General features: G+C 41.0%; 1 protein-coding gene across 3 annotated transcripts in view; it reads right to left on the reverse strand.

Annotated features, from left to right (window-relative positions):
• Positions 1-6,793: 6,793 nt before the first annotated feature.
• The window catches only part of LOC143481794 (NACHT, LRR and PYD domains-containing protein 3-like), a 41,013-nt gene continuing 27,730 nt past the window's right edge, over positions 6,794-20,076 (reverse strand). For all 3 annotated transcript variants that reach the window (XM_076979929.1, XM_076979928.1, XM_076979927.1), the window contains 6 exons: positions 17,920-18,096; positions 16,293-16,469; positions 11,649-11,825; positions 11,042-11,218; positions 10,602-10,778; positions 6,794-8,204 (listed from right to left, as the gene is read on the reverse strand). In XM_076979929.1, the coding sequence (XP_076836044.1) occupies positions 8,198-8,204; positions 10,602-10,778; positions 11,042-11,218; positions 11,649-11,825; positions 16,293-16,469; positions 17,920-18,096 (892 nt within the window). In that variant the 3' untranslated portion in view covers positions 6,794-8,197. The remainder of the gene's footprint in view (positions 8,205-10,601; positions 10,779-11,041; positions 11,219-11,648; positions 11,826-16,292; positions 16,470-17,919; positions 18,097-20,076) is intronic.

The following is a 20,076-nucleotide window of genomic DNA, read 5'->3' on the forward strand; positions in this document are numbered from 1 at the left end:
ATACACAACCTGCAACACTCCATACACAACCTGCAACATCTGGTGGTTGTGTTTTTTATTTATTTATTTGTTTTATTTTATTTTTCCCTGCCCTTGTCTTTTCCCTTTTTATTTTTTCTCTCCCCCTATTTTCTTGGTCCACCTAACCCCAATAATTATCACTTTGCATATTATCACTATATTATACATAATTGTCATTTGAACTGTACATAAAAACAAAGTTGTCCTCCAAAGATGGGGGGGTGGAGGTGGGTCATAAAAAAAAAAAAAAAAAAACAACCTGCAACACTCCATACACAACCTGCAGCATCTGGTGGTTGTGTTTTTTATTTATTTATTTGTTTTATTTTATTTTTCCCTGCCCTTGTCTTTTCCCTTTTTATTTTTTCTCTCCCCCTATTTTCTTGGTCCACCTAACCCCAATAATTATCACTTTGCATATTATCACTATATTATACATAATTGTCATTTGAACTGTACATAAAAACAAAGTTGTCCTCCAAAGATGGGGGGGTGGAGGTGGGTCATAAAAAAAAAAAAAAAAACAACCTGCAACACTCCATACACAACCTGCAACACTCCATACACAACCTGCAACATCTGGTGGTTGTGTTTTTTATTTATTTATTTGTTTTATTTTTCCTGCCCTTGTTTTTTCCCTTTTTATTCTTTCTCTCCCCCTATTTTCTTGGTCCACCTAACCCCAATAACTATCACTTTGCATATTGTTATCACTATATTATACATAATTGTCATTTGAACTGTACATAAAAACAAAGTTGTCCTCCAAAGATGGGGGGGTGGAGGTGGGCCATAAAAAAAAAACAACCTGCAACACTCCATACACAACCTGCAACATCTGGTGGTTGTGTTTTTTATTTATTTATTTGTTTTATTTTTCCTGCCCTTGTCTTTTCCCTTTTTATTTTTTCTCTCCCCCTATTTTCTTGGTCCACCTAACCCCAATAATTATCACTTTGCATATTATCACTATATTATACATAATTGTCATTTGAACTGTACATAAAAACAAAGTTGTCCTCCAAAGATGGGGGGGGGGGGGGGGTCATTTAAAAAAAAAAAAACAACCTGCAACACTCCATACACAACCTGCAGCATCTGGTGGTTGTGTTTTTTATTTATTTATTTGTTTTATTTTATTTTTCCCTGCTTTTGTCTTTTCCCTTTTTATTTTTTCTCTCCCCCTATTTTCTTGGTCCACCTAACCCCAATAATTATCACTTTGCATATTATCACTATATTATACATAATTGTCATTTGAACTGTACATAAAAACAAAGTTGTCCTCCAAAGATGGGGGGGTGGAGGTGGGTCATAAAAAAAAAAAAAAAAAAACAACCTGCAACACTCCATACACAACCTGCAGCATCTGGTGGTTGTGTTTTTTATTTATTTATTTGTTTTATTTTATTTTTCCCTGCCCTTGTCTTTTCCCTTTTTATTTTTTCTCTCCCCCTATTTTCTTGGTCCACCTAACCCCAATAATTATCACTTTGCATATTATCACTATATTATACATAATTGTCATTTGAACTGTACATAAAAACAAAGTTGTCCTCCAAAGATGGGGGGGTGGAGGTGGGTCATAAAAAAAAAAAAAAAAACAACCTGCAACACTCCATACACAACCTGCAACACTCCATACACAACCTGCAACATCTGGTGGTTGTGTTTTTTATTTATTTATTTGTTTTATTTTTCCTGCCCTTGTTTTTTCCCTTTTTATTCTTTCTCTCCCCCTATTTTCTTGGTCCACCTAACCCCAATAACTATCACTTTGCATATTGTTATCACTATATTATACATAAATGTCATTTGAACTGTACATAAAAACAAAGTTGTCCTCCAAAGATGGGGGGGTGGAGGTGGGCCATAAAAAAAAAACAACCTGCAACACTCCATACACAACCTGCAACATCTGGTGGTTGTGTTTTTTATTTATTTATTTGTTTTATTTTTCCTGCCCTTGTCTTTTCCCTTTTTATTTTTTCTCTCCCCCTATTTTCTTGGTCCACCTAACCCCAATAATTATCACTTTGCATATTATCACTATATTATACATAATTGTCATTTGAACTGTACATAAAAACAAAGTTGTCCTCCAAAGATGGGGGGGGGGGGGGGGGGGGGGGTCATTTAAAAAAAAAAAAACAACCTGCAACACTCCATACACAACCTGCAGCATCTGGTGGTTGTGTTTTTTATTTATTTATTTGTTTTATTTTATTTTTCCCTGCCCTTGTCTTTTCCCTTTTTATTTTTTCTCTCCCCCTATTTTCTTGGTCCACCTAACCCCAATAATTATCACTTTGCATATTATCACTATATTATACATAATTGTCATTTGAACTGTACATAAAAACAAAGTTGTCCTCCAAAGATGGGGGGGTGGAGGTGGGTCATAAAAAAAAAAAAAAAAAAAAACAACCTGCAACACTCCATACACAACCTGCAACACTCCATACACAACCTGCAACATCTGGTGGTTGTGTTTTTTATTTATTTATTTGTTTTATTTTATTTTTCCCTGCCCTTGTCTTTTCCCTTTTTATTCTTTCTCTCCCCCTATTTTCTTGGTCCACCTAACCCCAATAATTATCACTTTGCATATTATCACTATATTATACATAATTGTCATTTGAACTGTACATAAAAACAAAGTTGTCCTCCAAAGATGGGGGGGGGGGGGGGGTCATTTAAAAAAAAAAAAACAACCTGCAACACTCCATACACAACCTGCAGCATCTGGTGGTTGTGTTTTTTATTTATTTATTTGTTTTATTTTATTTTTCCCTGCCCTTGTCTTTTCCCTTTTTATTTTTTCTCTCCCCCTATTTTCTTGGTCCACCTAACCCCAATAATTATCACTTTGCATATTATCACTATATTATACATAATTGTCATTTGAACTGTACATAAAAACAAAGTTGTCCTCCAAAGATGGGGGGAGGTGGGTCATAAAAAAAAAAAAAAAAAAAAACAACCTGCAACACTCCATACACAACCTGCAACACTCCATACACAACCTGCAACATCTGGTGGTTGTGTTTTTTATTTATTTATTTGTTTTATTTTATTTTTCCCTGCCCTTGTCTTTTCCCTTTTTATTCTTTCTCTCCCCCTATTTTCTTGGTCCACCTAACCCCAATAATTATCACTTTGCATATTGTTATCACTATATTATACATAATTGTCATTTGAACTGTACATAACAACAAAGTTGTCCTCCAAAGATGGGGGGGGGGTGGAGGTGGGCCATAAAAAAAAAAAAAAAAAAAAAAAAACAACCTGCAACACTCCATACACAACCTGCAACATCTGGTGGTTGTGTTTTTTATTTATTTATTTGTTTTATTTTATTTTTTCCTGCCCTTGTTTTTTCCCTTTTTATTCTTTCTCTCCCCCTATTTTCTTGGTCCACCTAACCCCAATAATTATCACTTTGCATATTATCACTATATTATACATAATTGTCATTTGAACTGTACATAAAAACAAAGTTGTCCTCCAAAGATGGGGGGGTGGAGGTGGGTCATAAAAAAAAAAAAAAAAAAAAACAACCTGCAACACTCCATACACAACCTGCAACACTCCATACACAACCTGCAACATCTGGTGGTTGTGTTTTTTATTTATTTATTTGTTTTATTTTTCCTGCCCTTGCTTTTTCCCTTTTTATTCTTTCTCTCCCCCTATTTTCTTGGTCCACCTAACCCCAATAACTATCACTTTGCATATTGTTATCACTATATTATACATAATTGTCATTTGAACTGTACATAAAAACAAAGTTGTCCTCCAAAGATGGGGGGGTGGAGGTGGGCCATAAAAAAAAAACAACCTGCAACACTCCATACACAACCTGCAACATCTGGTGGTTGTGTTTTTTATTTATTTGTTTTATTTTATTTTTCCCTGCCCTTGTTTTTTCCCTTTTTATTTTTTCTCTCCCCCTATTTTCTTGGTCCACCTAACCCCAATAATTATCACTTTGCATATTATCACTATATTATACATAATTGTCATTTGAACTGTACATAAAAACAAAGTTGTCCTCCAAAGATGGGGGGGTGGAGGTGGGTCATAAAAAAAAAAAAAAACAACCTGCAACACTCCATACACAACCTGCAGCATCTGGTGGTTGTGTTTTTTATTTATTTATTTATTTGTTTTATTTTATTTTTCCCTGCCCTTGTTTTTTCTCTTTTTATTCTTTCCAGGGTTCGTACGGTCATGAAAAACCTGGAAAAGTTATGGAATTTGAAAATAGCAATTTCCAGGCCTGGATAAGTTTTGGAAAAACTAAAAATACTCAAATGTTTTGGAAAAGTCATGGAAATTTGCTTGACACAATAAATATATGTCGTTCCGATAACCGGAAGAAAAAATAAACATATATAATATAGCCATGTTTTTTCTTTGTGCGGACCACTAACGTAACTTCACAGGTTAGTTCGCTGCGTTAGCGTTGGACTCCAAGCGGAGCTGTAGATTGTACTTTGATGACGTGTAAATCAGCGTAATGCTGGTAAATGCCGATTCAACTATGGCTGCTTCAGTTGGACAAATACAAGCTATGGCTTGAGAAAGACAAGGACACGGGGCATGCAAAATGTGCACTGTGTGGTTAACCAACTGATTAACGTTGGGGTTAGAGACTGAAAAGTCCGACGCAAAGCAGTTTTCGTCGTTAAGCGCGAACCTAGATTTAGACACGCCTTGATCGTAAACACAGAATAGAAAAAAACTAACAATGTTCTCGTGCGTACAGCGTGAGAAAGAGCGACCGCGTTGCCGAGATGGGCTGCGGTGGAGGCTGCGCTGCTTCAGCTTATCGTACACAACACAACACAACACTCCACAGAGCTGCCACTGCACCTCCACGCACCGCGCGAAATTAAGAAAAGTCAGTCGTAACTCCGTCCGTCGTTAACCAGACCCGTCGGTAAAAGGGAACTCACCGGCTTTTAGCCCGGATACGGCTTATAGCTACAACATTTTCCATTAAAAAAACTTAGATGCGGCTTATATTGATATTGAAAATACGGTAAATGTTTATTTTTTCAATTAAACCATGTGTCTTTTCATTAATTGATGATATACTGTGGAATTTTAGCCTGGATTTTTCTTATTTTTCGTGTCTACACATATGTTTAGAGAATGTACAGTCATTGAAATTTGTCTGAAAGTCATGGAAAAGTCATGGAAATTAGTTGTCAAAAAAGTGTATGAACCCTGTCTTTCTCTCCCCCTATTTTCTTGGTCCACCTAACCCCAATAATTATCACTTTGCATATTGTTATCACTATATTATACATAATTGTCATTTGAACTGTACATAAAAACAAAGTTGTCCTCCAAAGATGAGGAGGTGGAGGTGGGCCATAAAAAAAAATAAATAAATAACAGAGGTCCAGTGATCCCCAATCAGAGCCACATTTGTGGCGCTCTTCACAATAACCTGTTTTACTTCCCTTTCCTGATCATACAGCTGCTGGACATTGTCTTTCTTCATTGTCATTCGTAACTTGCACCAGCTGACGCAATTTGCAGCACTTCTTGTAAAGCCTGGATTATACTTTCACGAGTGACCGTAGCGCGCGACTTCGCCCACCTTGCGCGAACCTCCGTGACCGGCGGAGGCGTTTAAACTCGCCACGTCTTACTTAAGCCTTCGACCACAGAGAGCGGTCTACAGTCCACAGCAATCCATCTCGCCAATGAATTGGTCAATTTGTCTAACGTGGACTTTGACATTCTTAAGTTGAACCAGACATGTGGACGAGCGTTGACTGGCGACACTGCTCGTACTAGGAATACATTTAGCAGCTAAGTTATCATTACTGACCTGCGCGTTAGCCCCAACATGTCCCCAACATACGGCAGTCATGGCCTGGTGGTTAGGGAACTGGTCTTGTGACCCTAGGGTCGTGGGTTCGATCCCCAGACCTGAGGCCATGACTGAGGTGCCCCTGAGCAAAGCCCTTAACCCTCAATTGCTCACTTGTATAAAAATTAGATAAAAATGTGAGTCACTCTGGATAAGGGCGTCTGCCAAATGCCGTAAATGTAAACATGTTTTGCGTTGAGGTGGTAACGAAGGGTGGAAGTGCTCCTGTGATAAGCGAACTCCTTCCTACATAAAGTGCAAATAACACTATTTTTGTTTGTACTTCCATCTGGTAGTTTCTTATATGTAAATTTCCCATCCACCAGCGTAGCCTCTTCAGTCATCTCTATCATGATCTTCTTATTGTGCTTCCATATAATCTGTATGACTGGAACTCGTGCACTGAGAAACATTCCATGGTGCAAAAGTGTCTCATGCATTAATTTTTTTAGTTCGTTAATTTCCCTGTAATTAATTAATCGAAAATAACGCGCAAGTCCCACCACTAAATAAATCATATTGTTTAATGCTTAATACACTTTGATTGACATTCTGACGTTGATTGATGTTAGTGACGGGTGATCGACAATGTGATTGAGGGGGGGTCATTTTGAGGGTAAGGTCGTAAATCATATTGTTGGAAGAAGACCCATATTTATATATAGTGTAAACTGAGTGTAAACTCACTGTAGGGTCTCCAGTGTATAGTGTGGATCCTGGGGTCCTGCGTGTGTGTGTGTGTGTGTGTGTGTGTGAGAGAGAGAGAGAGAGAGAGAGGTGAAAATTTTGTGGTTTTGGACGAGATGATGGAGACTATAACAAAACACACACAGAACAGACACCGCCATGAACCCCTGGGTCATATAATATATATTTATTACCTTCAGACCTTACCTTCAGACTACCATTTATTGTAGATTGAAGTATACGTATGAACACACACACACTTCCTGGTACACTTTCATATTTTGAATATAAATCCACTTATTCCACCTCCACAGCTCCATAATATTACAGTGTTGATGTTAATGAACTTGGGTAACATTAAACAAAAGTAGAAAAACATTAATTTCATTTGTTCTGGACAATTTTACTGAACATTAGTCACATGGCAACGGTTTTAGCACAAGTGTGTGTGTGTGTGTCCAGGTCTCGATTTACTAGGGGGTTGTGGATCACACGTGCCCAGAGCTGTGGGCAGCCCTAGCCCGGCGCTCAGTTGGGGTTAGGTGCCTTGCTCAAGGGCACCTCAGTCATGGCCTCAGGTCTGGGAATTGAACCCACGACCAGTGGCGGACTTAGCAATTTGGGGGCTCAAGGCGAATTTAGCTAGGGGGCCCATCAACATTAATATGCGAGAAATAAGTTCAGGTTCACACTACATGATTTTAGGCTGGTTTTTCAGTCGCCGACTGTTTTTGTAGATCGCCGACAGAAACTGTGGTCGGAGGCAAATCGGGGATCACTCTGCGCTCGCTCAGTCGTGTAGTGTGAACTGCTGAAAGACGCTCGCCGAGCCGTCGCCGAGTGGTCGCCAACTCATCGCAGATGACCGGCAGATATCTAGCATGTTTAATATCTAGCCCAGTCTGCGACTGTGAGTCAACAGCAGCGTCTAGTTTCATACAACTTTACTACAACACTGTGTTTAAGTTATTGTGACAGCACTGGAGAAATAGTGCGATTGACTATATCTATGTTCACTGCAACGGAGAGATGAAATAATTCTGGCAATTTGGGACTATGGAGTGGTTAAACGGTAAAAAAAATAATAATAACGAAAATGTGGAGTACATGTACATTGTTTTTTTTCTTCTACGTGGTGCTGCTGGTTCTCGCGAGAGTTTCGTTTTCGTGTTCTCGTGTTTTTGAACGGCAGCCAGATGAGTCGGCGATTCCCCAGTCGTTTAATTCGTGAGCCCACGTCACCGATCAGTCATGTAGTGTGAAAGCCACAACAACTGAAAGACTCGCGATTACAGCACAACCAGTCATGTAGTGCGAACGGCACAAAAACCTGACGACTGAAAAGTCGTGTAGTGTGAACCTGGCTTTAGCTAGACAAGGGGGCCCTACAGTGGGAGGGGCCCAAGGCAATTGCCTAGCAACGCCTCTATGCAAAGACCGCCTCTGCCCACGACCCTCCGGTCACAAGACCAGTTCCCTACCACCAGTCCATGATTGCCCCTGTGTGTGTGTGTGTGTGTGTGTGTGTGTGTGTGTGTGTGGTCATCCTCTTCTCTGTATACGAGACCCTAACCCTAGGTCACGTCATCTCCATGGTGTTCAGATACTGTAAGACAGAGAATAGAATCAGACACACTCATCACAGTCAGACATCACACTATATACAAACTCAGGGTCTCCAGTGTAGTGTGTGGATCCTGGGATTCTACATGTGTGTATGTGTGTGTAAGAGAGAGAGAGAGATGAAAATTTTGTGGTTTTGTGTGTGTGTGTGTGTGTAGGTGTGTTAATTAATACAGTGATAGTGTGTGTCCCAGAGGAAAAAGTGGAATACTGTGTGTGTGCATGAGAGAGTGAGAGAGAGGGAGGGAGGATATTGACTGTGTGAGAGAGAGTTAGAGGTACAGTGAGTGATCATAAACACACGCACACAAACACACACACTCCTTGTCTCTGATGGCTGATATATGTACATGTATGTGGGCATATATACATGTGGTTCCCCTTCTTACCCCCTTATGTGTTTATTATTTGCTTAAGACTACTGATTTTGTATGTATTTATGTATGTATATGCAATAGATAAACCTGGAAGACAATGCAACATTAATTTTTTGTCAGGTAAATGCTCCTTCCCCTGTTTTTGAGGGGTGTTTCTTTATACTACCGCATATCCTTTCGGACAACGTTGCAAAGAATATAAACGCCTCCGCCGTTCGCGCAGGTTGGCGCGAGGTGTGCGGAGTCTCGCGCTACAGTCACTCGCGAGTATAATCCATAATAAATAATCCAGCCTTGACGCGGCTCAAGGATTATGTCACTTGCAGCGCCGTGTGGCCGTTGCAGTTATTTAAACAAATATAAACATGGGTCTGTGGCGGGAGCTGAGTGCAGAGCATTGAGGAGCGATTTCGATTGGAGGATCGGGCTCTCTGTCTGAGATTTCTTATTATTAATTTTTTTGCTGATGCTGGTCCAGCGTGGCGCGTGCCACTGATTATGCCTCGGTGTGCCAACGGTGGCAGGTTGCCGACCCCTGCCATAGACTAATCTAAAACTGGCATAGGCCCCTCTGCTGTAAATCAAGAATCGAATCGAATCGTGACCCTAAAATCGGAAATACAATCAAATCGAGGATTTAGAGAATCGTGACACCCCTAATATATACACATCATATTTTCCGGACTATAAGCCGCTACTTTTTTCCCCACACTCTGAACCATGCGGCTTATAATGAGGTGCGGCTTTTCTGTAGACTTTTCTTTTCACCCGTCGGGATGGAGCAGAAAGTGAATCAGGTGGTAGGTCAAAGTTGTAAATCAAAGAAGAAAGTGGTCATTTTCATTTAGTACATGCAAGCAGCAGGCACAACGGAGATTTTTTTCCAACCAACATGTGTTGTGCCGAATTCCGCCTCCCCTCGTTTGCACATGCATAAACACGCTAGAGATGATATTCGGGAGTTGCATTGATTATAACTTAGTTCATTGAGCACTCAAATTTTGTCCTAACTAGATATTCAGACATAATACTGCTGTAATACTGCAAAGTCATGTGATCAGTGGTGAACTTCGGTATAGCCAGTGTGTTATTTATTTAAAATAATTAACACCCTTGAGCCAATGTGGCTTTGGACATAGATAATGCTGTGCCATTTGCTGTGATGGATAATTAAAGTCTAGCTCTTATTTATGCATAGAAACGTAAATCGACAATATCATCTGTAGCGTCTTTATGCAGATAAACGAGGGGAGTTGGAATTCGGCACAACACCGGCTGAAAGCCAAATCTGATTATACAGGCACCGTTCAGAGACTGTTCAGTTAATGTCTTCAGTTCAGTAGATATATGCGGCTTTTAGCCCTAACATTTTACATTTTTTAAAAAACCTTTTAGGTGCGGCTTATATTGAGGTGTGTGTGTGTGTATGTACTATTGTTATTATTTAGTTTTATGCTTGTTTGTTTTGATTTGTTGTTTTTGTTTTGCTCATGTGTTTAGAGCTGTGAGCTCAACTGTTATCTGTTCAATGTTCAGTGTTATTAGTATTGTAAGTGTTCAGGCTTTGGCAATACAAATGAAGCAATATTTGTCATGCCAATAAAGCAGCTTGAATTGAATCGAAATTGAGAGAGAGAGAAGATATTGACTGTGTGTGTGTGTGTGTGTGTATTAGAGAGAGAGAGAGATAAATATTGACTGTGTACGTGGGAGAGAGATTGAGAGAGAGAGAGAGATACTGACTGTGTGTGAGAGAGAGTGAGAGACGATTTTGACTGTGTGTGTGTGCTTGTGGGTGTGTGTGTGTGTGTGTGTGCGTGTGTGTGTGTGTGTGTGTGTGTGTGTGTGTGTGTGTGTGTGCTTGTAGAGAGAGAACAAGCAAGAAAGTGTGTGTGAGAGAGAGGGAGGGAGAGGATATTGACTGAGTGTATATGTGGGTGTATGTGTGTGTGGGTGTGTGTGTGCGCGCGCGTGTGTGTGTGTATAAAGAGTCATTAACTCACTGTAGTTTCTCCAGTGTACAACATGGATCCTCCAGTAGAGCAGAGAGCTGCTTCACTCCTGAGTCGCCTGGTTTATTGTAGGTCAGATTCAGCTCTCTCAGGTGTGATGAGGGGTTTGACCTCAGAGCTGAACACAGAGCAGCACAGCCTTCCTTTCTAATACTGCACCTAGACAGACTGTAGAGAGAAGGAGAAAAACTAATCACACTTACAGATCAACACACATACTCACACAAACATAGACACTGTGTGTGTATTCAGGACAGAAATGCAGTGATGTGTGTGTGTGTGTGTTTGTAGAGTGAGAGAGAATATTGACTGGGAGAGAGAGAGAGGATATTGACTGTGTGGGTGTGTGTGTGTGTTTATGTGTGCATATGCATGCGTGTGTAGTGAGTGTGCGTGTGTGGGGTGTGTGTGCATGTGAGTCAGTAACTCACTCTAGTGTCTCCAGGGTACAGTGTGGATCCTCCAGTAGAGCAGAGAGCTGCTTCACTCCTGAGTCTCCTGGTTTATTGAGGGTCAGAGTCAGCTCTCTCAGGTGTGATGAGGAGTTTGACCTCAGAGCTAAACACAGAGCAGCACAGCCTTCCTCTCTAATACTGCAGACAGACAGACTGTAGAGAAAAGGAGAAAAACTCCTCACACTTACAGATCCACACACATACTCACACAAACATAGACACTGTGTGTGTATTCAGGACAGAAATGCAGTGATGTGTGTGTGTGTGTGTGTGTGTGTGTGTGTGTGTGTGTGTTTGTAGAGAGAGAACCAGCAAGAAATGTACGTATGTGAATTTATTGAATACAGTGATAGTGTGTGTCTCCAAAGAAAAAGGGGGATAATGACTGTGTGTGAGAGAGTGAGAGTAAGATAGAGTATATTGACTTTGTGTCTGTGTGTTTGAGAGTGAGAGAGGATTTTCACTGTGTGTGTGTGTGTGTGTGCGTGAGAGAGAGAGAGAGAGAGAGAGAGAGAATATTGTGTGTGTGGTGTGTGTGTGAGTGAATGTGTGTGTATAAAGAGTCAGTAAGTCAGTAACTCACTGTAGTTTCTCTAGTGTACAGTGTGGATCCTCTAGTAGAGCAGAGAGCTGCTTCACTCCTGAGTCTCCTGGTTCATTGTAGTTCAGGTTCAGCTCTCTCAGGTGTGAGGAGGGGTTTGACCTCAGAGCTGAACACAGAGCAACACAGCCTTCCTCTCTAATACTGCAACTAGACAGACTGTAGAGAGAAGGAGAAAACTCCTCATGCTTACAGATCAACTCACACAATCACAGACACTGTGTGTATTCAGCAGAACAGACATGCAGTGATGTGTTTGTGTGTGTGAGATAAGATAAGATAGTCCTTTATTAATCCCTCAGAGGGGAAATTTGCATTTGGAGAGAGTGTGTGTGTGCGTGCGCGCAGCCCCGTCGACAGGGAAGGACAACCGGGTCTGTTGCCCATCAAAGAGCCCAGCAATTTATTTTTTATTTAAAGTCTATAATTTTTAAATAATCTTGAAATCTTTCATTAATATAAAATTCTGTACTCAAAATAAGCTCAATGGTTAAAATATATATGTTTTTTACCTATCTGCATATTTTCCATTAAGTGCATACACCCCCGCCTCCCACTGAAAAATTGTATGGTTTAATCCAGCACCCGTAACCGGCCGGTACCCGCCCAACAGCGGGAAATACAGTGGTGGATAGTTAAAGTAAATACAGAAATCTGGAGTGCAGAAAAGAAAGGAAAAACATTTACCTGACGAATTTTAATGTTGCATTGTGTTCCCGGTTTGAAAAGTGCTGGAATTTAGGCTAAAGTACTTGAAAATGCTTGAAATTGTAACTACTTCGTTTCACAACAAATATCTGTCTGACTGAACAATTCTCTTGTATTACGTTAACAAATACGAGCCTCTTGTAATTCCAGGACGAAACATGAGAGAACGTGAAGACATTAAGATTGGGCGTTTTGAAAATAAACAACCATGAAATAATGTGATAAAAAGCGAATTATTTCGAATCATTTTGAGTATATGTATAAATATTTAACTTAATTAAGCTTAACGTGCTGGAAAATATTGAAATGGACCAACCCTTTGATGCGCAACATGGGTCAAAAGTGACCCGGCTGAGTTTTTATTTTCTATATCTTTGCAATAAATTAATTTAATCATTCAGCCTTCAAGGTATTCCTCAATTAACTTGTTTTTGATCATCATATATCCTTAATTTATTTTTTCATTTCTTACTTTTTGAATAAAAACCCTTTTTGTATCACTACCCCTCTAATGCACAAGATGGGTCTAAAATGACCCGCATTCTCTGTTACTTCAAGTTTGGCTGAGTGTTTCTATGGTACATCTTTTAAATTAATAAATCATTAATCATTTTCTATCCCAAGTTTGCAGTAAATATCTTGTTTTTGTTTAATACAAATCTTGATTCTTATTTTCCTTTTTTACTTTCAGAAAAAAACACATCTTTTGTATTTATACATCAAGTTTACACACATGGGTCACAAACGACCCACATGCATTTACCATTTCATAACTCACCACAGCTCCCATCACACAAGCATTGTTTTTTCAATTGTTCTAACATTACTTTAGAAAATATTTTGATGATCTTTGGGAAAGACAATTGTACATACTGTAATATTTTATTAGGTTTAGGTTACCTTGAGAGTGAGTACATTACTTGTCAGAAGGTCACAAGTAATTATTATTTACTAGCTAACTGTTGAACCTCGAAGAGGCCTGTGGTTCTCTAGTACAACATGGTGGGTGTTTCCATCCTCAATGTCTACACCAACTTCACCTGCACAACACCCTGGTGATATGGGTGGTGTGAATTCACCTGCACAACACCCTGGTGATATGGGTGGTGTGAATTCACCTGCACAACACCCTGGTGATATGGGTGGTGTGAATTCACTTGCACAACACCCTGGTGATATGGGTGGTGTGAATTCACCTGCACAACACCCTGGTGATATGGGTGGTGTGAATTCACCTGCACAACACCCTGGAGATATGGGTGGTGTGAATTCACCTGCACAACACCCTGGTGATATGGGTGGTGTGAATTCACCTGCACAACACCCTGGTGATATGGGTGGTGTGAATTCACCTGCACAACACCCTGGTGATATGGGTGGTGTGAATTCACCTGCACAACACCCTGGTGATATGGGTGGTGTGAACGCTGCATGGCGGCTATTCATCAAGGAACTGAGCAAAAATCTTGTCATGCCACATATAAAGTGGTACATGGAGGGCTCACCCAAACTCCAATGTGCTTGAGGTAGTGGGAAGATGTGGGTTACAAAAACAAACCACAGCCACCACCCATCCTCAGAAAGACATCCCCAAGGAGGGCCAACGACAGAGGAAGAGGTGCGCTCGCTGCCTTCTTCCCAAAGAAAGAGGAAAAGGTGCAGAGACAGAAAGGCCAGCCAGCCCAGGGGGCAGGTGAACCAGATGCCTGAACCACCTCAACTGACTCCTCTCTACAAGATGGAGCAGCGAGACTACTCCGAGTCTCTCCCGGATGACCGTACTCCTCACCTTATCTCTAAGGGAGACCCGAACACCCAGCAGAGGAAACTCATTTCAGCCGCTTGTATTCGCAGTCTCATTCTTTGTCTCATTGTATTCATGATCTCATACTAGCCAAAGCTTACAGTATGACCATAGGTGAGACTTGGAATGTAGACCAGTAAAAACCCTTCACTACAACGGTCCGTTACAGTGTTCGCGACACTGCAGAGGCTGCACCGATCTGCCTGTCACCCACCTGTTTTCTGCTCACTGTCCTCACCCAAGCGTCTTTTCACCTGTCCCTCGTCCCCTTGTCTGTGTTTGTATTCAAGTCCAGTTTTCTGTTCAGCCTTTGTTGCATCATTAGTCTTCCACACTAAGTGTTGCGGTATTTATCTTATAGTCATCATAGTCAGAGTCATAATCTTAAGGTCTTGTTGTCCTGTCCTGCTTTCCCTATTTGTCTTGTTCTTCCGTGTTCTGTTTTTGGATCTTGCCTATACCCTGTATTGGTTATTTTGAAGATGCTTCGTTTAAATTTCCTCTTCCTTTGATGTCTGCATTTGGGTGGTCACTTTGAAAACCTGACATTGTGTGTGTGTGTGATAAAATGAAAAATATGTGGCAAAAACCAAATAAATGTTTGACCCCACTCACTACTAAAGTAACAACTTAAAACTAGTTATTATTGGATTATGTTACTTTATTTTATATCACATTTGGATGAAGGGGTACTATTATAGAAACTATTTTTGTTCAATAAGTATTAAAGTACAAATGAAAATAATGATCAGCAGTGATCAAAAACAAGATATTTAATGAATACTTGAAATATTCAATCATAAAAGGAATAGATTGAAAAGACAGGAACACAGAAAAACCCCACCAGCATTATATAACACTGTATATGAATGCGGGTCATTTTTGACCCATGTGTGTAAATTCAATGTACTATTATAGAAACTATTTTTGCTCAATAAGTATTAAAGTTCAAATGAAAATAATTATCAGCAGTGATCAAAAACAAGATATTTAATGAATATTTGGAATATTCAATCATAAAAAGAATAGATTCAAAAGACAGGAACACAGGAAAACCCTACCAGCATTATATGACACTGGATATGAATGCGGGTCATTTTTGACCCATGTTGTGCATTAGAGGGGGTATGCATATGTTGCGCATCAAAGGGTTAAAGTGACGTACAAGTGCTTGAATTCCACTATATATATTATATACCAGGGGTCACCAACCTTTTTGAAGTTGGGAGCTACTTCTTGGATACCAATTATTGCGGAGGGCTACCAGAAAGAAAGTTGTTGGCCGGGGAGGGGGGGGTGTGGCGGTGATCGAAAGTTGTTGAGCAGGGGGGGGGGGGGGGGTTCATGTGCGCGTGTGACATTCGCTAATAGCAGCAAAAACATAAACGATGCAGCGCTTTGGTGCATGGCAATATAGTGAGCTGTTTTTAAAACAAGCCCGCGGGCGACTCATAACGTCCTCGCGGGCACCACGTTGGTGACCCCTGGTATATACTATATGACCTAAGTGCTACAGAGGAAATTCAAATGACGTGCGCGGGGGGGGGCACATGAAACTTTCTTGTCCCGTCCCCAGCAAGACTGTTAACGGGCCTGTGTGTGTGTGTGTGTGTGTGTGTGTGTGTGTGTGTGTGTGTGTGTGTGTGTGTGTATGTGTTATATGGCTGTGGGTAGTGAACAGGCTTAGAGGGTAGTAGGCTTCCCAGAAAGGGCTGCAAGGATGTCTCCAGGAGTCTTGTTCAGTACTCAAAAGTAATTTTCTTTATTTGCAGATAAACCATCGTGAGTATTAAAAAAGGGAGGACCATTACCTCCCCCTTACCCATCAAGCTTTTCTATTTCCCCAGTCACACATATATACCCCTTAGCCCCTCCCCAAACGGATAGGTCTATACCACCTTGGGTATAGGTAAGGGAAACATTTAACACACAGCTTATATGAGGTGTACGCATGACAGTTCTTATATCACCACAAATGTAAATGATTACCTCATTGTCCCAATAATTGATTTTAAAACCAAGAATGCATACTAATTAATATCAGTACTGCAGTTTCGTCGTCTCTGGATCTTCCCCTGGAATGTGTATAAAGAGTCAGTAAGTCAGTAACTCACTCTAGTGTCTCCAGGGTACAGTGTGGATCCTCCAGTAGAGCAGAGAGCTGCTTCACTCCTGAGTCTCCAGGTTTATTGTAGGTCAGATTCAGCTCTCTCAGGTGTGAGAAGGGGTTTGACCTCAGAGCTAAACACAAAGCAGCACAGCCTTCCTCTCTAATACTGCACTCAGACAGACTGTAGAGAGAAGGAGAAAAACTCCTCACACTTACATATCAACACACACATCAACACAAATATCTCTCCCCCACACATACACGTGGTCTCACACAGGCGGACAAGGATCCAAATGCGGAGAATAGCTGCTTTTATTGAAACAACGATTACAGAGCAGTCGAACTGGTGAGTAACTCCGTTCAGGACGCGCTGTGAAGGAGTATTGCAAATGTAGTCACAATTGCTTCTACGGCTCGCCACTTTAACATGTCTTGGCTGCCCTTCAGGATTTCCTACCGTGGCTTCACCTATCTAGGGGTATTTATCACCAATAAATTTGACAAACTGTTCAAACACAACTTCCTCCCACTGTTTTCACGTACCAAACAAGACCTCCAACGCTGGACATCACTACCCTTATCATTAGCAGGGCGTATTAATGTAATCAAAATGAATATACTCTGTAGATTTCTATATTTCTTCCAATGCATTCCAATTTTCATTACCAACTTTTTTTTTTACCAACCTTGACAGTATAATTTCCGAATTTGTTTGGAACAAAAACGCCCAGAGGCTTCGCAAATCGGCTCTACAAAAACCCAAACACTTAGGTGGCATGGCACTGCCCAACTTTCTCTTTTACTATTGGGCTGCTAATTTTCAACCTATTGTGTACTGGCTGCACTTAGACAACCTGGCCTCTCTGCCTGCCTGGTTATCACTCGAATCTGCTTCTTTAGCTCCCATCTCATTAGCCTCTCTTTTAGCTTCCTCAGTACAGTTACCTAAACCAAGCTGTAAAAATATTATTGTCAGGTCTACAGTTAAGATTTGGATACAGTTTAGGCATCATTTTGGCATACAGTCACTTCCACTATTCACACCACTTTGTGCAAACCCACTGTTTCCTCCTTCCCTACAAGACAAAGCATTTAATATCTAGCATGACCACGGTCTCAAATCAGTTACTGATCTATACATAGAAGGAGTTTTTGGTTCTTTTCAACAACTTGCTGCTGTATTCAGACTCCCTTGTTCTCACTTCTTTCGCTATCTGCAAGTCCGTGACTTTGTTAAGAAAAAAATTCCCAAATTCCCAAACCCACCACCTCAGTCATCCCTAGACACACTTTTTTCATCTCTCCCTACTGCTCTGAAAGGGGTTGTATCTGTATTGTATTGTATTTTGTTTAATCTTGTTTGTATGGGTTGTATACCTTAATCCAATAAATAAAACAATTAAAAAAAGAAAGAACAAGCGAGAGTTTGTATGTGAATCTAATACAGTAATAGTGTGTCTCAGAGGAAAAAGGGGGATATTGACTGTGTGTGTGTGTGTGTGTGTGTGAGAGAGAGAGGTATTGACTGTGAGAGTGAGAGGATATCAACTATGTTTCTGTGTGTGTGTGTGTGTGTTTTTTATGCATGTGCGTGTGTGTGTGTATAAAGAGTCAGTAAGTCAGTAACTCACTCTAGTTTCTCCAGTTTACAGTGTGGATCCTCAAGTAGAGCAGAGAGCTGTTTCACTCCTGAATCTCCAGGTTCATTGTAGTTCAGATTCAGCTCTCTCAGGTGTGATGAGGGGTTTGACCTCAGAGTTGAACACAGAGCAGCACAGCCTTCGTCTCTAATACTGCTCCAAGACAGACTGTAGAGAGAAGGAGGAAAAACTCAACACACAAGTGAACACAAATATCTCTCCCCCACACACACGCGTGCAAGCTTACGCGCACACACACACACACCCATACACAGACATTATATATATATATATATATATATATATATATATATATATATATATATATATATATATATATATATATATATATACACACACATACACACGCAGACCCACACAGACAGAACTCAGAGCAGGAAAATTGTGCGAGACAGACTGAACTTGTAACGTTTGGCTCCGCCCCTTTGTGTGTATCTTGCCTTGTTCCCTCCCTCTGTTCCCTTTCGTCGATTCTGTTTCGATTCGTCACGCCCCTTTTGTTTATCCCTGCCTATGTTATCCTTGTCAGCTGTTTTGAATATGTGGTTTGATTAGTTTGTGTATATAGTCTGGTTGAGTTCATGTGTTCCCTGTGGGTCTATGTCTGTAGGTTGGTTTACGTTGGTAATGTTCTTTGTCGCGCTTTCAAGTCTCCGTGTCCTTTTTGGACTTCTGTGATCAGTCTGGTATTGAGGTGTCTAGGTCTGTTGCGGTTCTGGTTAGAGTTCTGTCGTCTTTGATTCGTTTCGGTTCTTTGTTGAGTTTCCTATGTTATATGTAATTGTCCTTTTGATCTGGTTGTAATGTGTCTTGGTCTTACTTATACTATATGGTTGTTCCCGCTGTGTATTTGTACTTAAGTGTTGCGAGGGTTTTCGTATGTCTGGGTTTTAGTTCGGTTAAATATTATGATTTGATCCAGTGTGAATTGTGGTGTGAATTGTTCATGACTGTTGTTAGACATTGTGATTTGATTGTGTGAATTGTTTATTGTCGTTGTCCGAGTCGTAATCTTTGTCTTTACATCAGTGTGTGTTTCTTGTTATGTGTGATTATTATGCCGCGCCGATCCCGGAACGTGCGTGTTGGAATGGTCGAGGTTATAGGAGGTAGTACCGCCTCTGACTTGAATAAATGTGGTTCTTTGCAGCAATTGTGTCCGCTGTCTGATTCTAGATCGTTACATATAGACCCACCATTAGAGGACGCAGCTGGAGAACTAAGGATGTCTCGGGATGACTCCCCGTTGAATTCAGTTAAGCCTCATTGTTTGTTGCTGTTGGATTCTTTGCAATCGTGTTTAGCTTTGGATGAAGGAGGTAGATCGAGTACACTGCCTTCACTCATGGCTTGCCCTTGTGAGTACTCAGGTGATGAAAGCAACGCCGATATGTTTGTAATGCATTGTGAGTTGTACTTATTGCATCTAACGTGTCCTCAGCCCTCTCCGAATGTAATAATAGCATTTGTGAGATCTCGATTGCGGGGTAAGGCGCTAGATTGGGCAAATCTTCTTTTGTCCCGTGGGAGTGTTGAATCATGGACAATATCAGGTTTTCTCCAAGGCATAAAGAAGAGGTTTGCTAATGTGCCTACTCAACGAAAATCCTCGTTTGAGGAGACAGATGCAGTCAGTAGTTTGGAGCCAGCAACTCCCCTGTTGACTGTAATTCCTGAACGGTCCCTGCCCTTGAAATTAACCACGGTGGACACCGCTACTCGATCCCTCCCAGTCATTGCTACTGTATCTCAAATCCTGACGTCAAAGGACGAGCCGTTCAAGTATCCTCTTAGTAAAGACTATTGTCCAACGCACCGTAGCCTTATGTCCCATCAAGCAGACCCTATTGGTTATGTAGGGAGGGTTAAGGGCCTTAGAATTAACTCTACCACTGTGCTATCCCCTAGAAATAAAGGCCCGTCTGATCCAGAGGCTGTTCTACCTGCTGTACTGCCTGACCCGGAGACTGTTATACCTGCTGTACTGTCTAACTTGGAGGCTATTCTGCCTTGTGTGCGGCCTGTTCCGGAGGCCGTCCTGCCCGACGCCCGGCCTGTCCCGGAGGCCGTCCTGCCCGACGCCCGGCCTGTCCCGGAGGCCGCCCTGCCCGACGCCCGGCCTGTCCC

This window comes from Brachyhypopomus gauderio, chromosome 18, assembly GCF_052324685.1.
Source record: "Brachyhypopomus gauderio isolate BG-103 chromosome 18, BGAUD_0.2, whole genome shotgun sequence".
Taxonomy (NCBI): domain Eukaryota; kingdom Metazoa; phylum Chordata; class Actinopteri; order Gymnotiformes; family Hypopomidae; genus Brachyhypopomus; species Brachyhypopomus gauderio.